Raw genomic sequence first — 19,434 nt, forward strand, 5'->3', positions numbered from 1 at the left:
TACCTTGACCTCCCGCATTACCATGGTAACCAGCTACGTCAGAAGCGGCAGAAAAGGGCTATATAAACTGGAAGTTTTATACCCGTACAATACTCATCAGTTTCACTTAATCTCGGTATCCAGAACTTATTTGTCTGTTACAAGAGATAGGAGACCAGAATTAGAAGACTGAAGGTTGTGAGGTGGGGAGTACAATGATAGTAGCTTAGACAGGTACTGAGGGGCCAAGCTATGCACATCCTTATACTGTAGGTGAGCATGAGGATTTTGAAACAAATATGAACCCTGACAAAAAGCCAGTGGATGGACTCCAGGACAGGATTAATGTGGCCACTTGCACTAGACCTGGTCAGGATTCTGGCTACGGAATTTTGGATATACTGGAGTTTGTTCAATGTGGACTTAGAAACCCCAGAGAGTAGAGCATTACAGTAGTCAATTCAGGATATTCAGGGGTTGATCAGGTTTTCAGCCACAGTTAGCAATAACATAGGATGTAGTCTAGCAATATGTTTGAGGTGAAAGAAAGATGTTTTGACATTATGTTGCTCATGTGGGTCCAATGTCAAGACTGAATCACCCCCAAGTTTTCAATTTAGACTGAAGTTGAAGTATAGTATCATTCACAGCTAGACTTACAGAACTGGCTTAACAAAAAGCTGATGGGGGGTGCCAATAAGCACGACTTCAGTCTTGTCACAGATTTCACAGGACATTCTGAGTCATTATGTCGAAGAGGTAATAAGATAAAACAGTGACAGGTTTAATATGGATGTAGACTTGAGTATCGTCAGCATAGAAATGATAGCTGAGGCAATGTGATCTTAAAAGATGACCAAGTGGAAACATGTAAATGCTGAAAATTAGGGGGCCCAGTATTGAGCCCTGAAGAACACCAGACTTAACAAGCCCACTTTCAGGCCTAAATTCACCAAGAGAGACAAAACGACAGCAATCAGCAAGGTAAGACTTGAACCATTTGTGAGCAGTGTCAGAAACTCCAAACACAGTTTCAAGATGAGAAAGTAAGATGGCATGGTTAACAGTGTTGAAAGGAGCACTGAGATCAAAGAGAATGAGAATAGAATGAGAACCAGAATCAGATGATATTAGAAGACAAACAGACTTTGTAGCACTACAAGCCTGATGACTGCCATCTTGGAAGGGAACAGTCTGGTAAAGACCTTCTTAGAAGATGCCCAAATAAGACAATGAAATAGTTAAGAGTTGTAGTATAATAATGTAAAAGAGACTTTACAGATGAAAAACTGTGTTTTTTCCTTCTATTTTTCCGTGCTGATTTAACCATTACATGTTCCACAACACAGTGAGTTTATTCTCTCTTATGCTACTTTGATGTGGGCTGAAACTAACAATGTGTGGGTTATATAGCTCAACCTGCATTCTGAGAGAGGACTTTTATGTTGTCATACCTGTACAGCGAGGTAGATGAGTGCCAGAGGGACAACAACCAGAAGAAAAGCTGGGGTGACAGCTGTGATAATGAGAATTGTCCCCAAAACATCCAACATGCAGTTCAGCCAGGTGCGCAGATAGTAATGGAATCGTTCATCAATCACATACATATCCTGTGGGGACAAATAAACATGCTTTCAGAAACATCTTTCGTCTTTCTTCTTTTAATGCTCTTTATTTACAGTATATACTAATAATTGTTTACACTTATATAGCACTTTTCTGGTCATTCCACTCAAAGGCTTTACAGGTAATGGGAACTCCCCTCCACCACCACCAGCATGCAGCATCCACCTGGATGATGCAATAGCAGCCATAGTGCGCCGGAAAACTCACCATACATCAGCTATTAGTGGGGGGGGGGAGAACAGAGTAATGAAGCCAGTTATTAGGATTATAAGGAGGCCATGATTGGTAAGGACCAATGGGAAATTTGGCCAGGATGCCAGGGTTACACCCCTACTCTTTTCGAGAAACACCCTGGGATTTTTTTAATGACCACAGAGTCAGGACCTCGGTTTTACATCTCATCTGAAGGACGGCGCCGTTTACAGTATAGTGTCCCTGTAACTATAACCACATGTATTAGGATCCACATGGACCGCAGGGTGAGCGCCCCCTGCTGGCCCCACTTACACTTCTTCCAGAAGCAACCTTAGTTTTTCCCAGGAGGTCTCCATCCAGGTACTGACCAGGCTCACACCTGCTTAACTTCAGTGGGTTGCCAGCTATGAGTTGCAGAGTGATATGGCTGCTATACACAGTTTAAAATTAATAAAAGTCTAAACAGTTATACAACTTAAATTCTATAATTGGAAAAAGATTGTCCTTCAGCATTGACTGGGCTTCAAAACCAGGCAACATCAGGCGACAACCCAAATGCTACCACACACCACGTTAAGCATTCACTGCTCCACCTGGTGGCTTTACAAAGAAGTGCAGTCCAAAAAACATTTTAAAAAAATCAGGGTTATGGCAAGTAAGAAATGCTGTAATAAATTTAATTGCCTGCAACACCTTTCTTAAAGCCATTAGAAAATGGAAAAAGAAAAATGCTTAAACCATCTCAAGAATAGGTCCTACAATTAATTCCTTTCTTAAAATTGAGACACTACATTCTGAAGCATTTTAAAACTTCTCAAGCTTTTAACAAAATAGAAATACAGTTTTATTTATAAACAGCTTTCAAGAAACTCAAAGTACTGTACAGTAGCACACGTATAAAACACAGTAGATGCAAAGAGAGAAAAGAACAGCTACTTAGTGAAAACGAGTAAAACGTACACATTGAATTACATATATAAACTTAAAAGAAAAGTCTTGAAAAGGGAAGAATATGAACATTTATATGATTTACAGATTCATTAATGGACTTTTGGCAGTGAACTTCACAGATGTGGCTCTGCACTCAAAAAGGCTCTGTCGTTTATTGTGTTAACCATTTAACATTACTTGTATTAAAGCATTACTTGTTAGTAGAGCAAGGCAGGGTTTAGTTTACCTTAGTAAACCTGTTGATGACCTGGCCCATTGGAGTCGTGTCAAAGAACTGAAGAGACAGGTGTAGAATGCTGTTCAGCATCTGAAAGTGCAGTTTACGAGATGCTGCCAGTGTCCCTCTGGTCAGGACATAGGCTCCAGAGCAAACCAGCAGGGCTAGGGAAAAAAACCCAAAGCAATCATCCACACTGAGCACAGAAAGGGTTACAATATTTTATAAAAAAATTATGCTTGACGTAAAAACCATTGGCATACATGGGTTTTGGGGTACGAAGGGAACAACACAGAAATGAGCTACTGTATGTGTTGCAAAGTAAAGACACGGTACAGTGCATATTTCTTTCTCTTCGTGTTCTCATCTCGCAGGGTGTCTGTGTTGTTCTCAAGGAGCTCCCCTCAACACCTATTTCATTCCTGCCAGGAAATCCAACTAAAATAGAAAGCAGCTTCTTTGTGTGTAGGATGTATTGGTACTGCTGTGTTAAAAGCCGTAGAAAGATGAGTAAACGAGTGGGTGATCTGGTTAGATTGAGGCAGCACAGCAATCGTCTCCAACTCCCTAGTATACTTCTTGCTGATGTTCAGTCATTGGACAATAAGCTGGATGAACTGAGAGCAAGGACATCAAGAGCTGCAAAGTGCTGGTGTTTAACGAAACTTGGCTTGACCCGTCTATTCCGGACTCCGCTATCCTCCCGGGAGGATTTTCTATTCACTGTCAGGACAGAACTATGGATTTGGGTAAGAGCAGAGGCGGCGGGGTATGCTTCATGGTATACAACTCCTGCTGCACAGACGTGGAGATTATTTCAGCATCATGCTCTCCGCACCTTGAACACCTGACAATAAAATGTCTCCCTTTCTATCTACTGAGGGAGTTCACATCAGTAGTTCTCACAGCAGTGTATATTCCGCAACAGGCAAATATAACAAGGGCACTGGATGAATTATAGATGCAACCATTCAAAATGAGCAGTTAAACACCATACTGCGCAAACTTATCTTCAGAATAGCATGGAATACCGTAGTATGTGATTGGCTGGCCAAAATGAACGAAAGGTGGCAGATGTGGTGCATTGGATGTTAGTGAAACAATTGCTTCATTTAATCTCTTTACTGTGCATGTTTAAATCCGCGTAATATTGAATTTTTATGTGGAATTTTACAACTAAAGGTACATTTTGGTAGTTGAGCATAAAAATAAGAGGAGCATAACGTCTCTGAACATCATAAACAATATTAATTTAGGAATATAAATATATTATCAAACTGTATATGGCTAGTAGTGGTAGTTTATATAAAAAATACACAACTGTATTCCACTTTCTTCATAAACATTTCAAGCATCAAAGTCTTTCATTTGGTTACTTACTGTGGTTATTTTGGAAAAGTTTTTACATGTTCCTTCTGACTATATTAAGTATGTGTTTTAAGTATAATGACTTTCTCTGCAAGCTAGTCGAAGAAGTAAGTAGGCGATTTAAAGCTTGAAGCCCAGCAGCAACAACAATAATAAATACAGTATGTATTCTCTCCTGCAATGGTACAAAATATACAAATATAGAATACATAACGTGGTTATGTATCAGGAATGTTTGCAAAAGTTGTGATAATTGTACAGTATATGCTTTTGGGAACACATTCATTTTCAAGCAGGTAATTGCTCACTTCTGCTGCCGTAGAGTATTTTGGAATCTACACAATGAAAATGTCTCTGGAATAGGCTCCTGCTCCCCGACAGACAAAAGTGTGTGTACTGTGCTTAACACAAACTCTACTTAACAGAATAAGCAAGGTGTAAAATGACTTTCTGTTCAATTAAATAAAGCTACAGTACAGATTTTAAATTCTTCAAGCAATAATTTGCTGTTTGGCAAAAGCAGCTGCTTTGCAAGGTACCTTTTGTCTCTCATTTAAACTCAACAAAGGTTTATTTTTTATAATTCCAAAACCTGAACGACATGCTTCATTCATATTACCCTACCCGCCACCGAGTGTCACCTCCAGCTTTTCCCACACACATAAATCAGAGCTACAAATATAGAGTGCCTTGCAAAAGTATTCTTGCTTTGTTCTCGGTTTTGCCATTTTCGAATAGTCTTTCAGTGAAAGGCACAATATTTCTATTGGGTGATTCAGCAGGAGTTTTCACCCAGTTTATTTTCTCTGCTTTAAGCCTCACCATTGCTGATGTGTTTCACTTCATGGACTTCCTTCTTTGAATTAGTCATTTTCACCCAAAACGAACAAGAAAAAGAGCATTTTCATAGAGCAATTACTTTGTGTTTACATATAATAAGTGATTAGATTTATAAACAATCTAATTTCTTATTCATTTAAACAATGACATTTCAGCTGTAAAAAGATCGCACCAGAGACAGCACTAGTTCTGCTTGTGATAGACGTTCAGGAAATGGGGTGAATTAAGCAATGTCAAGTGCAATAATTTGGTGATCAGTAATAACAGCTTAAAAATTAAATAAAAATGTATTTATCAAATGCACAACAATACAGTGTGCAGCAGTAATTGCTGACAATGAAATGTCTTTTCTGCAAACTCGGCGGGGGGATCACAAAATTAAAAGTTACAAAATAAAGTTACATAACAATAGTGCAATAAAAATTGAATAAAATGAAAATAAACTGAATACAAATAGAACTGCTATATGTCCAGCTTGTACATTACATCCAATGCATTATGTCCAAGTAGTGCACTATGCCAAATACAATGAAAACTTTATGTCCAAGTAACCTGACTATTTAATAGAGCAATGTAAAAATGCTGGGCTCTTCACAATTAAAGAGCTCTGTAGGACAAGAAACAAAAGTGATAAACTTTTTTAAGGCTGAAATTCATTTTTCAAAATTAAGGCAAATAAAAATTTGTTATGTTAAAGTTTTAGAGATGTAAATAAATGTGAAAATACAAAATGCACATGAGCAAAAAGTTTTATAATTGGTGCAGGTGTTACCTTGAAATAACCAAACAGAAGCCATGACCAGACAGTGCAGAAGAGGGATGCGGGAACACTTGCAAAAGCAAAAATCACAGAAAAGTGTAACAAAAGAACGTGATTTTGGCAGAGAGTTAGGGGCTTAAATAACCAAGTGCATTTCTGGTAGGGAGACTACGAAGGTTTGTTAGGATAGTCAGAAACTTAGCACACATGAAAAACAGAGGAATTCAGTAAGAGAGACCTTATATGAATAAAAAGCAAACATGGTTTCATGGAAGGCTTCTCAAACAGTGGGGCATTCAGGTAGATTGCTAGGAGAAAGTATTTGTAAATATATTTTGTTAAAGCAAGTCATTTTTTTGCAACACATAAAATACATTTTTCCAAGAAAGTAATTTAGCCTTTGTCACTAATGGAACTTCTAAAGATATAAATATAGAAATCTAATGATTTTTTATTCAATGCTGGTAGAAGGATGGACTAAGGACTCAGCATCTGTCAGGTTGAGCTCAGTGTATATTTTATCACACAGTTGGCGCAAGATGTTAACAGTGAAAACACACTGGTATTTATAAATCACCCATTTCAAGGAGATTTTCAGAATAATTATAAATCAAGCAGGATAGGGAAAACACAGAAAATAGGTAGTTCGATTGATCAGATCCAGAGAAGTGGAAAGGCTGACTCCTTAAATTATAACATAATTTAACCTCAGTAAGATCCTGTCATCTCATAGTGGGTTTCTATCACTGTGTATACAGTATTTACACAGTGCCCTTAGTTCCATCCATTTTCTAATCTCTTTATCCTTTTACAGAGTAGCTGGAGTCTATCCCGGCAAGAAACGGATGCAAGGCAGAATACACCCTGGACATAGTATCAATCCATCACAGGGCAAACAAACTGACACAAAAATACACAAACTTAAACAAGGGTCAATATTCTAATAAACCAATTAACCTACTAGTATGTTTTGGACTGCAAAGGAAAATTAGATTACCTGGAGAAAACCCACATGAACCCAGAGAGAACATGCAAACTCCACAATACAAAACCTCAGGAAATGAACCTAGGGCCTCTGCATGGCAAGCAAAGCTAATCATTGTGCCACCATTAAAAATGGATGGATAACTTAGTCATCTTTCTAGTTCAAAGATTTCCATGCATTATTTAATTTTGAATGCCTCTGAGACACCTGGTGCTACTGTTGTATTTATGAAAAAACACACAAAAGGCATGCTAACCACTGTGCCATTATTATTGTTGATTGTTAGCAAAATATTTGAAATTATATTTTACCCTATTTTTTCATTATTAATTTTGTATTTTACTTATTTTCTGATTTAATGTACATTTGAACAATGATTTGTAAAATAATATTTTTACAAGATGGGGAAAAAGTGCAACAGTTTATTTGTGCTAATCTTAATATTATTGATTACTAATCATTTATGTTTACACCTGACTTTCTTATTTAGATGTATTTAAAACGTTGAACTAAGTGTGCCATAACATTCAGAAATACAATCAAGAATAGTTTTGTGGCATTTGTATAAATGTATTTAAAAAGTAAAAATGAATACAATCTAATCTTTCCACATGTGATGCCATTAGGAAGTACAAAAAGCTCATGCTTTAACCATGGTATAAAAAATAAATCTAAATGTGAGAAAGCTTTGTTTAAAGTTAATTAAGGGACTTAGAGGAAAAAGATAATGGTTTACGTTGCTTAATTTTAAAAACTAAATGATAAATGCAGACATGATTGGTGCCATTCGCACTCCGCTCTATAGAATGGTCAGTGTGTAATACTGAGCTCCGTGTCTCCTCCTTTTTACTATGTATTCTTAGATAAAAATAAAACATTACAACTTTTTATGAAGTACAGAATATAAGCTTAATTTAAAACCAGAACCCACTGTAAAAAAACAAGTTAAGACTTTAAATTAATTATGAAGAAGGTGGAAGGTTGTGTACTTTTGTCCAACTGAGCAATCTTGCTTTTAAAAAATATATAGACTTTGTAATGTTAAAAATGCTGTAAAACACATTGTAAAATAATTAAAAGTCTAAAAAGTATACAACTTGAATTCTTAATTGAAAAAGATTGTCCCTCAGCAGTGACAGGGATTCTAAAATGGGCATTTTCTGCAGACAGCTCAAATGCTGTACATGAGTATTTAACTTTATTAGCTCCACCTGACGGTTTTAAAAGGTACTTCCAGATACTATTATCCTATTTCAAAAAACATGTGGTAGGTTGTGCTACGTCTACCCCATTTTAACAGGGCATACCTCGCTCATTTTGAATGGCTGGATCTGTACATGGACACTTAAACAGACATAAGAATACACACCCTGAGGGGGCTTTCATCATAGCAGAAGCTTAAACAGGAGAGCCCAGCATTAAGAACCATTCAGCACTGGTCGAATGAATAGGATTTTATATTAAGCCACTGTTTTGCTACCATTGACTGGCAGATCTTCCATGAAGCTGCCAGAAAAAGTATCAATCTGTATGCAGATTATGTTGCTGGCTACATCAGTAAATGCATTGAAGACGTGGTCCCCAGGATTACTGTTCTCACTTACCCAAATCAAAAACCATGGGTAAATGGCGAAATACACTCTAAGCTTAAAGCTTGGATGGCTTCTTTCAATTCTGGCAACATGGATAGATATAAAAAATCCAGATACAACCTCAGAAAAGCCATCAAAACAGCTAAATACAACTATAGAGTCAAATTAGTCATATTATCACGGCTGCAACACCCAGAACATGTGGAGTGGAATACACACCATTACAGACTACAAAGTGCAACTCGGCTATATTACACAACAGTCTGCCTTTCTTCCTGATGAGCTACAGATGCAGCCATTCAAAACGAGTGGGGTACGATGCAGTACAACGCGGTGGGTGTGTCACATTAAAATGCATCATTATACCGCGTCATTTCGCGTTGTATTTTGAAGGCATGTACAGACCAGCTGGCAGATGTCTTCTCAGACATATTCAATCTTTCTCTTGCTCAGTCTTTAGTTCTTTCCTGCTTTAATAAAACAACCATTGTTCCTGTTCCTAAGAAACCCAGAGTTAGTTGCCTGAATGACTACCACCCAGTTGCACTCACATCAGTTATCATGAAGTGCTTTGAGCAGTTGGTCAAAACATACATCACCTCTTCATTGCCTGACTCCTTGGGACCACTGCAATTTGCATATCACCAGAAAAGATCAGCAGTGGATGCTGTCGCCACTGCCCTCTCACACTTGGATAAGAAAGGAACATGTGAGAATGCTGTTTGTTGATTACAGTTCAACATTTAATGGCTTTTTCTCAGGGACCCAACAGAGTAGGATTCCTCTGCTGGCCGCAGGATTTGAACCAGTAACCTTCCAGCCAGAGGTGCAGATCCTTAGCCACAGCCACCGCACCATTACAGAGAGCCTTTTGGCTATATTGTTACATAGCCAGATGTTTTCAAATAGATTGGATTAGTAAATTGATTAACATATTTCACATATACTTTGAAACCATACGGTATCTTAATGAACATACACTAAATGTATACAGTATATGATCACTGTAGCATGCACTACTGTTTCAGTATATCTGTGGATCTAAAGAATTTAAAATCTGACTGTTCTTTGGATCTTGTGTAACTGAGCAAAAATGTATCTCGCTCTCATAAGCGGCTCTATTAGAGTTTGTGTTAACATACTGCATCCTTTTGAATGGATTGTTATCGGCTTTATCCCTTTTGTCTTTGTGGGTGTGAGGGTTGAATGCCTTCCTCAGTTTAACATCCAGTATGTCCTCTGTAAACCGAGACTAAAACTCTCTGTCTGTTTTGCAACATTTCTCAGACTGTTCTGAATAAAATACGCTAAACTCAAAGCCATGATGGACACCACAATTACCAATAATACAAACTATAGTACAGTAATACCTGTAGTACAAAGACTAGTAATAATAGCAGCACGCATGAATCAAATGAAGAATACTGACTTCAAAAAACAAATCAAAGATCCTGAACCTGAAGCCTCCAAATATGCTACATTTCTGCTATAGTTACAGCAATGTGAAAGTGGGAAGCTGATTTTTTAAACATTTTTTTAAGAAAATAAAAAATAAGAATGCATGTTCCTGCCTAAATCAGACATTGCATGACTTTAAAAGATACTTTAAACAGTAGACCCTAAATTATATTTATCATTGTATTTCCAGTTACAACAGATACAGATCTTAACATAAATCCAAAACTTTTTAAAACAGAGGCTATAAACTGTACTTCACAACTGCATGTCACCCAGCAGCTCTTTTGTTTGTTCGTATTATACTATGTCCCTGGGCCATGCCATTCAAGGTTTCGAAATAAAAAAAATCAGACCTTTGGATGAGAGAAACGGGTCCAGTAACTTTTTAGAAGTTGTGTACTGATATGATTGAAGAATTTAAAATCTGTCTACCTCACTATATTGCAGTTTATTTCGTTGAACTGTTCCGAAACCAACAGAGATATCCAATCTAAATTTAAGGTCTGCAAAGGAATAAGTAATAGGTTTATTCCATGCTGAAAAGAGAAGAAGGAAAACACATGTCAGCTGTGAAGCCTTCCTTGGGTATCATTTACGACATCTGTAAAGGAATAGGAGGTGTTTAGAAAGCTTGGTCTTGGAACAGATCACTGTGAAGAGACAGAATGCTTGTTTAGTAGGAGAGGGGAGCAAGTAGCCAAGGAGGAAGAGAAGGACTGCGGTAATACAGTTCTTAGAGCTATATAAATATATTTAGATCCTTAAATTAATACGGTTATTAATCTCTTTAGATTCGCGATTTTAAATTATATTCCCTATTAAGCGGATTATAAAATGTACAAGTTTTTTACTACGATAACGAGTGCCAGTATTAATAGAAAAGCTTTTCATAAAATATATAAACTTAATATAGTTGGAATGAGCACGTCAAAACTTTTTCAAAATAACCACAGTAAGTGACCAAGTGAAAGACTGATGCATAAAACGTTTATGAAGAAAGTGGATGATGTAAAATTTGTAGCATAATGCTTTCTTTTGTTATTAATGTCACTTACACCAGCGTTCCGCTTTATTCAAATGAAAGTTTCTAAAAATGCAACCAGGTACCAGATATTGTTTAAATAAAAGCTGTGGAAATTTTAAATTTTCATTTCAATCTTTAAAATGCCTGTGGTTTGAAGGCTCTTTCACTTTTGCAAAAGTTATTGAGTTCTGCAACATTGTATCTCATAAATAGGCATTTTAATAAGAATTATTATTGTTAAATTAATGCTGTTTTACGACCCCAAGTGTCTAGAGGTAAAGGGGTGTTACATTTAGGATAATTCTTTTGGAAGCAGGTGGGTTTTGGTGAGGTACTAGGAAGAGTGATAAGGGTAAGGAACTAGAGTGGTGCCAAAGAAAAGAAAATAACAAACAAAATGGAGCTGGCTAGGACAGTGAGGGAAAGCTAATCTGACTACAAAAGAAAACCCGAAACACATGGTCTTCGGCGTCTTCAACACCCTAGCTAACCTGCACTGACTACCCAAAACCATACAAGAGAAATGGCACCCACCCGTACTAAAGTAGTGTACTAGTACAAAATTAAGTGTGTAAAGTGTACCCAACAACCTAAACTAACATTATATACAAAAGTTCACACAAAAACACAAGTGAACCAGGAATACAAATAAGGGAAAACAAGAGTAATCAACAGGAGCAGGGTACAAAAGAACACAAAAGTTGAACATGTAACACTGGGGCAAGGTAATGGCAAAACAAGGATGAACACACAAACAAACAAAAGTACAGATGCAGCCATTCAAAATGGGTGAGGTATTTCACGGCATACCGCGACACGCCCACCGGGGTATCACGCGGTATCACGTGTGTCACGTGACTAGCTATCCGGCGTCGCCTTGTAAAACCGCCAGGGGGAGCTTAACCTCTCATGTACAGCATTCGAGCCTTTAATTTTGAACTGTGTATTACAGCATGTTAATCATCAGTCATTCAAATGTTGGTATATTTTATGAAAGCAAGATTGCTCAGTTGGACAAAAGTACACAACCTACCTTTATCAGAAATATTTATGCATCAAAGCCTTTACTGAAGATATTACTAATAGTATTAATAATGGATGACTTTGGACAAGCTGTATACTCAAAGTATAATTTCTTTAGCACATTTGTACAAGCACTTGGAATCTGTCCAAGCCATACTTTGTCAGGCATTTTGTTTTACTTCAACGGGGCATAAAAACTTCCTTGCTTTTAACAGGGCGTTTCATAATTTCTAGCTACGAGAATGATTTAAAATGCGACACCTATCATTCAACTAGAGCTTAAAATATCACAAGGAAAAATACACACCGGTATTCCATTTCTCCCTAAACATTGTAAGCTTCGAAGTCTTTAACTAACGTGATACCGGATACGTCAACAAGCATACTTTTAGAATTTGATTAAAAGGGAATATAATATGGAATCGCGTATCTAAAGAATTTAATAACGGTATGATTATATCCGTGTACTGCGGCAGAGCTATGTAGGGCTGTTTCGCCTGCTTGACCATGCGAGCTGTCTTGTAGCCTACTGGTCTAGGTCCGTGACTACCAACTGGTAGGTTGTGTGTTTGAATCCAGCTGGTGCTGTACTTTTCGTTTTTATTTCTTTATTTTTTAATCGCGTAACATAAACATATTACCGTATGCAAACTGTACTGTATACAGTATGTATATGTATATTTAATGTCTTAACTGTGCCCGTTTAATTGAATTAAAAAAAAAATATTTAACACGAACATTAAGCTGTTCCGCCTGAGAACAGTCACCCGTTGCTACCCAACGCAGAATGGTGATTGGCTGACACTATCTGACACCCCTCTGATTGGAGAAAAAAGACGTGCTGGTGTGCTATACCAGGAAGAGGATTTCTTTCTATTCAAAACGTGTATTTTAAAAGTTTAAGAAGTTAAAACCTTACAGCGTACACAGATTTCTAAACTGATCAGGATCGTTATCTTTGTCTAATGCATAATAATGTTCACCGCTCTGTCCAGCAAATTAATAATAAACTTTATTTTATATAGCGTTTTAAACGAATAAGTAATTAGATTGCTCATTAACCTAATCACTTGCTTTTTCTTTTTATTTAGGCTCAGATTTCAACTATAGATCGTATTATTAATAACCATAATAACAACCAACCAACAAAAACAACCATATAAACATAATGGTGGTGCTGGACCTTCCAGTTTTATTTATTTATTCTTTAATCGCGTAACATAAACATATTACCGTATGCAAACTGTACTGTATACAATATGTATATGTATATTTAATGTCTTAACTGTGCCCGTTTAAGTATTGAATATTCATATCTAATTTTACCACTGAAAGGAAATCTTAACATAAACATACAGTATATGGCTGGTCTCGGTACTTTAAAGAAAAAAATACACACCAGTATTCCATTTCTCCCTAAACATTGTAAGCTTCGAATGAAACCACTAAATAAAGACATAAATATAGAAATCTTAAGATTTGTTTTATTTAATGTTGGTAGCAGGATGAACTGTCAGAGTGTATATTTTGTTGCAAAGTTGCTACAAGATGTTAACAGTGAAAAAGGTATTTAGAAATGAGTTATTTCAAGATGAAAAAGAAAACATACACGAAACATGGTTTCATTACGACCAGAATCGGTCTTGAGATATTTTTAACTTGATTTACAGTATTTGAGAGGTATGTCTTAACACCGATACTACAGTGCTTAAGTACTGCTCACGTATATGTTTCTAGGTTTATATTATGCATTTCATACGGTCAAATTACTTTTGAGCAACTAATAAGAAGCGCTAAACGGTATGCGTTTTAGTTTCGTTTTGTGCTGGAACCCGTGGATTGATTAGAGATATCAAGTACATACAAGTCATTTTTTAAATGTTGTAGTTCGTCTTGAAAAAATGTTACGAGTACATCATCTATCAACAATTACACAGGTTCTGCTTCCATATTGCGGATTTTGGTTAGGTACAGTATTATCAAATCCAGTGGCGCTGTGTGTTACTTTACTGAGTCCCAATCTGTGATTGAAACCTGTAAAACCGGTTTAATTCGTCACAGCCAGCACTCTTCAGGTGTGAGGGTCTTCTGCTCAGAATGAAACGCTAAAATGTTTGTGTATATTCTAATGGTAGTGGGGGCAGGGTGTGTGGGAACAAGTTTGTTCTTCACACCTGAAACATTTTCTCTGAAAGGATTTTCTTCGAAGTTTAACCGATCTTGTTACAGCATGTTACAGTTTACTATTATTAACCATATTAATTTTAAGTGCTTAATGTAAAATCTTGTAAAAATATATTTTCATTGTTCAAATATACATTAAGTCTGACTATCATATAATAAGTTAAATACAAAACTAAAGAAAAAATAGGGTTAAATATAATTCAAAATATTTTGCTAACAATGTTAACTGTTTATGAATAATAAAATGTATTAACTAAGGAGTAGGATGGCACAGTTGTTAGTATGTTTTTTGTTTTGTTTCTTTTTCATAAATACAACAGTAGTACCTGATGTCTCAGTGGCTTTCAAAATTAAATTATGCATGCAAACCTGTGAACTAGAAAGATAACTAAGATTTTAATACTAATTAAATGACCGCGGGCACTTCCCACCCCCTCTGCATTCTCAGAGTAGAACAAACTAACCTTCTAATGAAAGACGGTCCACCCCCCACGGACAGGAAAAGTGCCCACAGGCACTTAAACTTAATATGGTCAGTTACGGTAAACAGTAAAATGGTAAGAAGGAGCACGTACAAACGTTTTCGAAATAACCACATGTAAGACTCTGATCCTAAAAATGTTTAGGGAGAAAGTGGAATACTGGTGTGTATTTTTTCTTTAAACTACCAATACCAGCCATATACAGTCTGTAACGTAGGGATTTCTATATGTCTTTATTTAGTATTTACATTAGTGACAAAGGCTAAACTTTTAGCTTCAGTAACGTGTACATATCTCCCCTTTTTATAAAACGACTTGGTTGAAAACTGTTCCAGAGCCACTGCTTCTGATGGTCATAAACTATATTCATTTAGGAGCAGCATCAGAGGTATGTTTTTAACTGCACTGCATTGGAGAGAATACCATAGTGTGTTTTTTTTTTACTCCCTGGCGGAAACTGGCTTCCAGAAGAATCAGTATGGCTCAGAGATTAAATAAAACTTCACAGACATTAACGAAGAGCATAACGCGTGTACTGTATACACTGCAAGTACTGTACAACCCAACTCTCTGCAGGAGTGCTGGCTGTGACGAATTGAACCGGTTTCACGGGTATTTTCAAAGTAGGAGGCGAGATTTCCAGCGAAAGACACCCCCCCCCTCAAAAACCCAGTAAATACAGTACTTACTAGTTAAAGGCTAGGCTCCCGACTACGGCGAAAGGAACCCTTCTTTCATTAGAAGACAATGAACATATTTTAGCCCTGAATGAATTAATAGCAAACATGGTTTACATAAAAGACATTTTTCCAAGAAAGTTTAGCCTTTGTCACTAATGAAACCACTAAATAAAGACATAAATAGAAAAATCTTAAGATTTTTAAAACACATGACTTTGCTAAAATTAATTTGAAAATAAAAACAATTACAACCGCCAGGGGAGAGAGAGAACAGGGGAGGGATGTTGGTTTTGCATAAGGGGCGGGGCTATGGAAAGTAGGTATGTTTGGGAATGTATAGTAACATGTTCTGGCTGTTTGTGAATTATCGTTGTTGAGTATGGAGTGTTGAGGTATTGATTTTGTGTAATGCTTTATGTTGAAAATCGAGGTGGATTTTGTTTATGATAAACAGGATAAACTGGGATGGGAGGAAGGTTTGGTTTTGCATAAGGGGCGGGATTATGATAACTGGAGGACTTTGCGAGTGTAAAATGGTTAGATTATTTGATTTTGTATTGTGGTTGTTATCTATGTTTTTGGTTGGTATTATGTTAATATGGTTGTTTTTGTTGGTTGGTTGTTATTATGGTTATTAATAATACGATCTATAGTTGAAATCTGAGCCTAAATAAAAAGAAAAAGCAAGTGATTAGGTTTATGAGCAATCTAATTACTTATTCGTTTAAAAAGCTATATAAAATAAAGTTTATTATTAATTTGCTGGACAGAGCGGTGAACATTATTATGCATAAGACAAAGATAACGATCCTGATCAGTTTAGAAATCTGTGTACGCTGTAAGGTTTTTACTTCTTAAACTTTTAAAATACACGTTTTGAATAGAAAGAAATCCTCTTCCTGGTATAGCACACCAGCACGTCTTTTTTCTCCAATCAGAGGGGTGTCAGATAGTGTCAGCCAATCACCATTCTGCGTTGGGTAGCAACGGGTGACTGTTCTCAGGCGGAACAGCTTAATGTTCGTGTTAAATAATTTTTTTTTAATTCAATTAAACGGGCACAGTTAAGACATTAAATATACATATACATACTGTATACAGTACAGTTTGCATACAGTAATATGTTTATGTTACGCGATTAAAAAATAAAGAAATAAAAATGAAAAGTACAGCACCAGCTGGATTCAAACACACAACCTGGCGGTTGGTAGTCACGCACCTAGACCAGTAGGCTACAAGACAGCTCGCATGATCAAGCAGGCGAAACAGCCCTACATAGCTCTGCCGCAGTACACGGATATAATCATACCGTTATTAAATTCTTTAGATACGCGATTCCATATTATATTCCCTTTTAATCAAATTCTAAAAGTATGCTTGTTGACGTATCCGGTATCACGTTAGTTAAAGACTTCGAAGCTTACAATGTTTAGGGAGAAATGGAATACTGGTGTGTATTTTTTTCTTTAAAGTACCAAGACCAGCTATATACTGTATGTTTACGTTCCAAAATTAATATCGTTTATGGCCTTCACACGCGTTACAGTATGCTCCTATTCTTTTTATGCTCAGCTACTAAGATTTCCCTTCAGTGGTAAAATTCAATATCTACAACGGGCACAGTAAAGACGTTTACAGTAAGTCTTTCTACGACAGACCAACGGACCACGAGTGCCCCTGTCGGTCAACCAATCACGCACCGCGGTATCGCGTGTCATCTTACCTGCGGTACGTGTCTGTACCGCTTACTTTGAATGGCTGCATCTGTACAAAGAAACTAACAACAAACCAACAAAACATCAAAGCCGAAGCTATACAAAAATACACACACACAAAGCAAAACAAATTAACAAACGAAACCGAAGCAATAACCAGAAGCGAAGCGAAGCGAAAACCAAACGGGACCGAAGTTAAACGAAAGGCCTCTCCTTGCTGAAAACCTCCATGTTATATGCTGAATAAGATGTGTTCTGATTGGCTGAGAGCTAATTGATGATGTCGTCATACTGAAAGTGTGTTGTAATGGTGGGCCAATGGGGAAGGGAGAACAATCAAGGGTCAGCAGAGTGGACATAACAGAAAAAAACACGCACAGAACACACACTGGGACGTAACAGCTGTTAATAATGATCAGACACATTATTATATATTCAGAAGTCTTTTTAATGCTGCTTTGTTATTCCCAATCATAATAATAATGTAATATGTACAATTTCATTTTAAGGCTTGGTGTAAAGGCTTGCGTTTAAATTGCCCCACTGAATAAATTGTTCTGAATTTAAATAAAACCTGTTGAACTGGTTTTATATCTGTGGACAGGATTCAAAATGAGATTGCTCATTTACGTTTTTATTTCACTATTAGTGTAACTGTAGGGTTCGTGTGACAGTGGTTACTGGTCTGTCGGTACGGAATGGAACTGGATGGAAATGGATATTCTTTCTCTTGGCAGTTTTTTAGATAACAGCCGCAGTAAGAACTCTGCGTCCACACCACACGCATTCTCTATCTACTTCCTGCTCTCCCCCCAGTACATTGAGGCTAGTCACCAATTGGACCAGAGAACTCCAAACAATGCAAAAACACCTCAAACTGCTCAACTGAACAAAACACTCACAGGACCTAAGTTTACATTAGTATCACTTAACAATGAATACATTGCAATATATATATAAAAAAATAATTGTTAATACACAATATTTACTATTTTATTTTTTTAAGAAGGAGCTTTTCTTGTTTAGAAGAAATACTAATGCCCTAAGCAGATCCTGAACCCATATTACTGACATACTTATATGATGTTCCTCTTAACTTTATATAGTCAGGATGAGCACGTCAAGACTTTTCCAAAACAACCACAGTAAGTGACCGAGTGAAATTTTTTTATGCATAAAATGTTTATGAAGAAAGTTGCATTTTTTACTTAAACTACCAATACCAGCCTTGACGTTCAGGGACGTTATGCTCCTCTTATTTTTTAAGTTTATTTTTATGGTCTGCGACCAAACTTTCCCTTTAGTTGTAAATTTCCATATTAATATATAATATTAAGCAGATTCAAACATCCACAGTAAAGAGATTAAAAGCAGCAATCTTTTCACAAACAATGAATGCACCACTAGCCAGCCAATTACGTACCAGTAGTTTGCAGTAGTCTGCACGTGGAAATCTGCGTTACGGGTTTTACCGCCCATTTTGAATGGCTGCATCTGTACGTTGTAAGTACTGACTCAGGGAAATTAATACTTCAGTGTAGCGGCGAGGCTTATTAATAAGGCAGAATTAAGTGTTTCGGAGCTTCCCAAATGAGGCCCCATTTCTCTGTTCATCTCTGTGGTGCAGCCACAGAGAAACTACCTAAGCCAGGCTGATTTAAGGTTCCTGATAAGGACAGCTCCCAAAGGGGGATGCACTTAGCTAAGGCTGGCTATCATGATCAGTGGTCATCCATTGGCGACTATCTGTCTAGGGAGTGCCCGATGGACATCTGGACTGCATTCCTAAGTGTCAGGAGTAAGTGACTCATATCTCACCTTGATTAACCAATCAGGGACTGGTAGGGCAGAGTAACCCACGTGGGACTCTGATGCCCATGGAACTTTCAGCCAATCAACGAGCTGAAGTTCCTCCAGGTAAAAACAGGCAACACAGAGGGCCTGAGAGGATTCTGGAGAGGATTCTGTGGACTTTTCTAAAGGGAATTCAAAGGAGAATTCCAGGGCAGGACGGCCCAGGAGCAGAAGGCTCCCAAGGGCAGGACATTCTCGCAGCGCGCCTCCTGACCATCCTGAGACTCAGCCAGGACAACCACGAAACGGCCAGTGTGTCCGAGTGCCAGAACTTTCCTTTGTTCTAAGAGTCTAGAGTGGAGGTTGCCAGAGAGTAACCAGCAGCAGGCCTCGTGAACAGGTCGGAACTGTGGACAGCTGAATCACTATTCAGAACTAGCTCTTCATCAGGAATGAACCGGTCCTCTTCCTGACTTGCTGGGACCCACAGTCATCTTTTCTCCTGTGCACAAACTTTGCTAACTAGCCGGTCAGTGAGCATCTGCAGCGCACCGTCGCAAG

The 19,434-nt window shown here is 37.4% G+C and overlaps 1 protein-coding gene across 12 annotated transcripts in view; it reads right to left on the bottom strand.

The window, feature by feature from the left end:
• The window catches only part of LOC148658490 (ATP-binding cassette sub-family C member 2-like), a 285,161-nt gene that overhangs the window by 91,170 nt on the left and 174,557 nt on the right, over positions 1 to 19,434 (bottom strand). For all 12 annotated transcript variants that reach the window (XM_088639744.1, XM_088639741.1, XM_088639743.1 and 9 more), the window contains 2 exons: positions 2,978 to 3,132; positions 1,434 to 1,589 (listed from right to left, as the gene is read on the bottom strand). In XM_088639744.1, coding sequence (XP_088495870.1) covers positions 1,434 to 1,589; positions 2,978 to 3,132 — 311 coding nt within the window. The remainder of the gene's footprint in view (positions 1 to 1,433; positions 1,590 to 2,977; positions 3,133 to 19,434) is intronic.

Source organism: Lepisosteus platostomus, chromosome 7 (genome assembly GCF_059453375.1).
Source record: "Lepisosteus platostomus isolate fLepPlt1 chromosome 7, fLepPlt1.hap1, whole genome shotgun sequence".
NCBI classification, from domain to species: Eukaryota; Metazoa; Chordata; class Actinopteri; order Semionotiformes; family Lepisosteidae; genus Lepisosteus; species Lepisosteus platostomus.